Genomic DNA, 4,562 nt, shown 5'->3' with positions numbered 1-4,562 from the left:
AGGGGGAGAAACAGTTTAGGGGAGAGAAGAAGGGAAGGGGAGGAGGGGAGGGCTAGACCTTTGTGGGGGAGTAAGGGATAAGTGAGGACAAAAGTGTAAGGTCAAGGTGTGTGTGTGTGTGTGTGTGTGTGTGTGTGTGTGTGTGTGTGTGTGTTGTGTGTGTTGTGTGTGTGTGTGTGTGTGTGTGTGTGTAAGACTATCATCTCAGACAAGTCTTGTAGGAAGTAGGCCAGAGATAAGGTCAGGGTGGAGGAGACGTGTAGGCGTGTAGAGTGATGTGTAGACGTGTAGACATGATGGTTGTGTAGACGTGTGTAGGCATGTGTAGACGTGTGTAGGCATGTGTAGGCATGTGTAGACGTGTGTAGGCATGTGTAGACGTGTGTAGGCATGTGTAGGCATGTGACGTGTGTAGGCGTGTAGACGTGTGTAGGCATGTAGACGTGTGGCGCAGACGTGTGTAGGCATGTGTAGACGTGTAGGCATGTGTAGACGTGTGTAGGCATGTGTAGACGTGTGTAGGCGTGTAGACGTGTAGGCATGTGTAGACGTGTAGGCGCGTGTAGACGCGTGTAGGCATGTGTAGACGTGTGGCATGTGTAGACGTGTAGCATGTAGGCATGTGTAGACGTGTAGGCATGTGTAGACGTGTGTAGGCATGTGTAGGCATGTGTGTAGACGTGTGTAGGCATGTAGACGTGTGTAGGCGTGTAGACGTGTAGGCATGTGTGTAGACGTGTGTAGGCATGTGTAGACGTGTGTAGGCATGTGTAGACGTGTGTAGGCATGTAGACGTGTGTAGGCGTGTGTGTGTAGACGTAGGCATGTGTAGACGTAGGTGTGTAGACGTGTAGGCGTAGACGTGTAGGCATGTAGACGTGTAAGCATGTAGACGTGTGTAGATGTGTAGACGTGTGTAAGGCTGCGTACGTCATGTATAGACGTGTGTAGGCGTTATGTGTAGACGTGTGTAGGTGTGTGTAGGCGTGTGCAGCAGTGTGTAGGCGTGTGCAGGTGTGTGTTGGCGCGTGTAGGCGTCATGTGTAGGCGTGTGTAGCCGCAGGAATCTTGTGTAGGTGTGTGTAGACGTGTGTGTTCGTGTGTAGACGTGTGTTGCCGCGTGTAGACATGTGTAGGCGCGTGTACGCGTGTGCTTGTGCGTCTAGGCGTCATGCGTAGGCGTGTGTAGGCATGATCGGATAATTCCTGGTGTAATAATAATAATAATAATAATAATAATAATAATAATAATAATAATAATAATAATATTAATAATTAACGGTTTATTGAAAGAGCATGGCAGCCGGAAGGCTGAAAATATACAGTTACATAATTGGGGATGGCTCTTGATTTACAAATATAAGTAACATAAGTGATACAAATATGATATATAATAACTAGGTGGGGAGAAGCTAGACTACAGGGCATTTCAACATAGTGACAGTGCAAGAAGTAGTATTTACTGGGAGTGAATACACTGGTTGATTACAAGTTATTGATAACTTTACAATGGTTGGGACTGGGTTGTTCTTATAGCGATCAGTCCGTGCTCGTATGGGCTGGATGCGGTTGTGGTGTCGAACAGCAATTCCTCTGGCTAGGGATCTCAGGTGGTAGTAGGAGCCGGTGTCGAGGATGGTGCAGAAGCTTCTCACCAAATTTGCAGATGAGGTCGTGGTGATGGTCAGAGAGAGCCGAGAGGGTCAGTGTGTTGAGCGCTTCTTGATATGTGGAGTAGGAAGGGGAGAGAATAATCTTGCATGCCCTCTTTTGCACTTTTTCTAGGTGTTTACGTTGTGTGGCATTTAGGGAGGAAGACCAGGTAGGGGAGGCACGTTGTGTGGCATTTAGGGAGGCAGACCAGGTAGGGGAGGCATAGGTGAGCTTGGGACGTATGAATGTTGAGTAAACACTGAGGAGCTCTTGCAGGAACTCCGAGGGACTTGAGTCGGCGGAGGTGTGTGTGTGTGTGTGTGTGTGTGTGTGTGTGTGTGTGTGTGTGTGCGCGTGGGGGAGGGATTTAGGTGTGTCGGGTCGGCAAGCAAGCGGAAGGCGTGTGTGGGCTGCGCTGGTGTGTGTGTGTGGCTGGACCAGTAGTAGGAGTGAGAGAACAGGAGGGAGGCGTGGGAGGATAAGCGAGGGAGAAGGGGTGGGCGGGAGGGCAGAAGAGAGGAGGCGTGGGGCCACGAGTCGTCTGGGTTGGCGGTAAGGCGTGGGATGCCAGGTGGGAGGGGCGCGCTTGTGAGCCCTGGCTTGTGGGGATATCCTGTCCACCTCGGCAGGTAAACCTTCAGACGGCGAGAGAGAGAGAGAGAGAGAGAGAGAGAGAGAGAGAGAGAGAGAGAGAGTAATGAAACCAACACAGAATAAAAAAACAAAGAAAAAGGTAATAGTTTCACCCCCCACACACACACACAGTCGGACACGCAGGAATCTTCTTACTATGCAAGAGTGTTTGGGCATTGGTTTATGAGACGAGGCTGCGAGCGCCGGAAATTGGAAGTCACTAATTGAGGACCCGGGGCACCCACCAGGACCCAGGGCACCCACCAGGACCCGGGGCACCACCAGACCCAGGGCACCGCCAGGACCGGGGCACCCACCAGGACCCAGGGCACCTGCCAGACCCGGGGCACCCACCAGGACCCAGGGCCCCACCAGGACCTGGGCACCCACCAGACCCGGGCACCCACCAGACCCAGGGCACCCACCAGACCCGGGGCACCCACCAGGACCCGGGGCACCCACCAGGACCCGGGCACCCACCAGGACCTGGGCACCACCAGGACCCGGGCACCCACCAGACCCGGGCACCGCCAGACCCGGGCACCCACCAGGACCGGGGCACCCACCAGGACCGGGCACCCACCAGGACCCAGGGCACCCACCAGGACCCGGGGCACCCACCAGACCTGGGGCACCCACTGGGACCCGGGCACCCACCAGGACCCGGGGCACCCACCAGACCTGGGCACCCACCACCGGGGCCCCACCAGACCCGGCACCCACCAGGACCCAGGGCACCTGCCAGGACCCGGGGCACCACCAGACCCGGGCACCCACCAGACCCAGGGCACCCACCAGGACCCAGGGCACCCACCAGGACCGGGGCACCCAGACCGGCACCACCGACCCGGGCACCCACCAGGACCCGGGCACCCACCAGGACCCGGAGCACCACCAGACCCAGGGCACCCACCAGGACCCAGCACCCACCAGGACCCGGGCACACCAGGACCCGGGCACCCACCAGACCCGGGCACCCACCAGGACCCGGGGCACCACCAGGACCTGGCACCCACCAGGACCCGGGGCACCCACCAGGACCCGGGGCACCCACCAGGACCCGGGGCACCTACCAGGACCCAGGGCACCCACCAGACCAGGGCACCCACCAGGACCTGGGCACCCACCAGGACCCAGGGCACCCACCAGACCCAGGGCACCCACCAGGACCCGGGCACCACCAGGACCCGGGGCACCCACCAGGACCTGGGCACCCACCAGACCTGGGCACCCACCAGACCCGGGGCACCCACCAGACCCAGGGCACCCACCAGACCCAGGGCACCCACCAGACCTGGGGCACCACCAGGACCCGGGGCACCCACCAGACCCGGGGCACCCACCAGACCCGGGCACCCACCCAGGACCCGGGCACCCGCCAGGACCCGGAGCACCTGCCAGACCCGGGGCACCCACCAGGACCTGGGCACCCACCAGGACCTGGGGCACCCACCAGACCCGGGGCACCCACCAGACCCGGGGCACCCACCAGGACCCGGAGCACCCACCAGGACCTGGCACCCACCAGACCCGGGCACCCACCAGACCCGGAGCACCCACCAGACCCGGGCACCACCAGACCCGGGGCACCCACCAGGACCCGGAGCACCCACCAGGACCTGGGGCACCCACCAGGACCCGGGCACCCACCAGGACCCAGGGCACCCACCAGACCTGGGCACCCACCAGGACCCGGGGCACCAGGACCCGGCACCCACCAGGACCCGGGCACCAGACCCAGGGCACCCACCAGACCCGGGCACCCACCAGACCACCCACCAGACCCGGGGCACCCACCAGACCCGGAGCACCCACCAGGACCCAGGGCACCACCAGGACCCGAGCACCCGCCAGGATAATCCAAAATGCCGTTTCATGTGAGGCTTTGATGATGTCGTATGTGTGTGTGTGTGTGTGTGTGTGTGTGTGTGTGTGTGTGTGTGTGTGTGTGTGTGTGTGTTTTGAAAGGACGATGGTGATCATGGGGATGAAATGGTAATGAAGTCTGTGCGTCTGTCTGTGTTACATGATGATGATGATGATGACGATGATGACGATGATGATGATGACGATGATGATGACGATGCTGATGATGATGACGAGGTTGACGATGATGATGATGATGATGATGATGACGATGATGATGACAATGATGAGTTGATGATGATGACGATGATGATGATGATGACGATGGCGATGGTGATGACGATGAATTAAATAAGAGAGTGAGACAGAAAGACACGAAAACAGATAGACAGAAGGATTTAATGAAGTAT

At 58.3% G+C, this 4,562-nt stretch overlaps 2 protein-coding genes across 2 annotated transcripts; one reads left to right on the top strand and one right to left on the bottom strand.

The window, feature by feature from the left end:
- Positions 1 to 204: 204 nt before the first annotated feature.
- On the bottom strand, positions 205 to 888 carry LOC121856138 (putative uncharacterized protein FLJ46204). Its single transcript, XM_042351454.1, has one exon. It carries the CDS (start codon positions 886 to 888, stop codon positions 205 to 207), a length of 684 nt encoding a protein of 227 aa, XP_042207388.1.
- Positions 889 to 2,217: 1,329 nt separating this feature from the next.
- LOC121856137 (basic proline-rich protein-like) lies at positions 2,218 to 4,145 on the top strand. The gene is given in 4 exon segments (XM_042351453.1): positions 2,218 to 2,241; positions 2,535 to 2,675; positions 2,678 to 3,706; positions 3,708 to 4,145. Coding segments are annotated over 4 exon segments (1,632 nt in total).
- The last annotated feature ends 417 nt before the right edge of the window (positions 4,146 to 4,562 follow it).

Source organism: Homarus americanus, unplaced genomic scaffold, assembly GCF_018991925.1.
Source record: "Homarus americanus isolate GMGI-L3 unplaced genomic scaffold, GMGI_Hamer_2.0 scaffold19554, whole genome shotgun sequence".
In the NCBI taxonomy this organism is placed as follows: domain Eukaryota; kingdom Metazoa; phylum Arthropoda; class Malacostraca; order Decapoda; family Nephropidae; genus Homarus; species Homarus americanus.
This window is presented reverse-complemented; position numbering and strand designations above follow the sequence as displayed.

Coding starts and splice junctions, on each gene's coding strand:
- LOC121856138 (XM_042351454.1), bottom strand. CDS start 888: ATGCTTACACGTCTACATGCCTACACGTCTACGCCTACACGTCTACAC.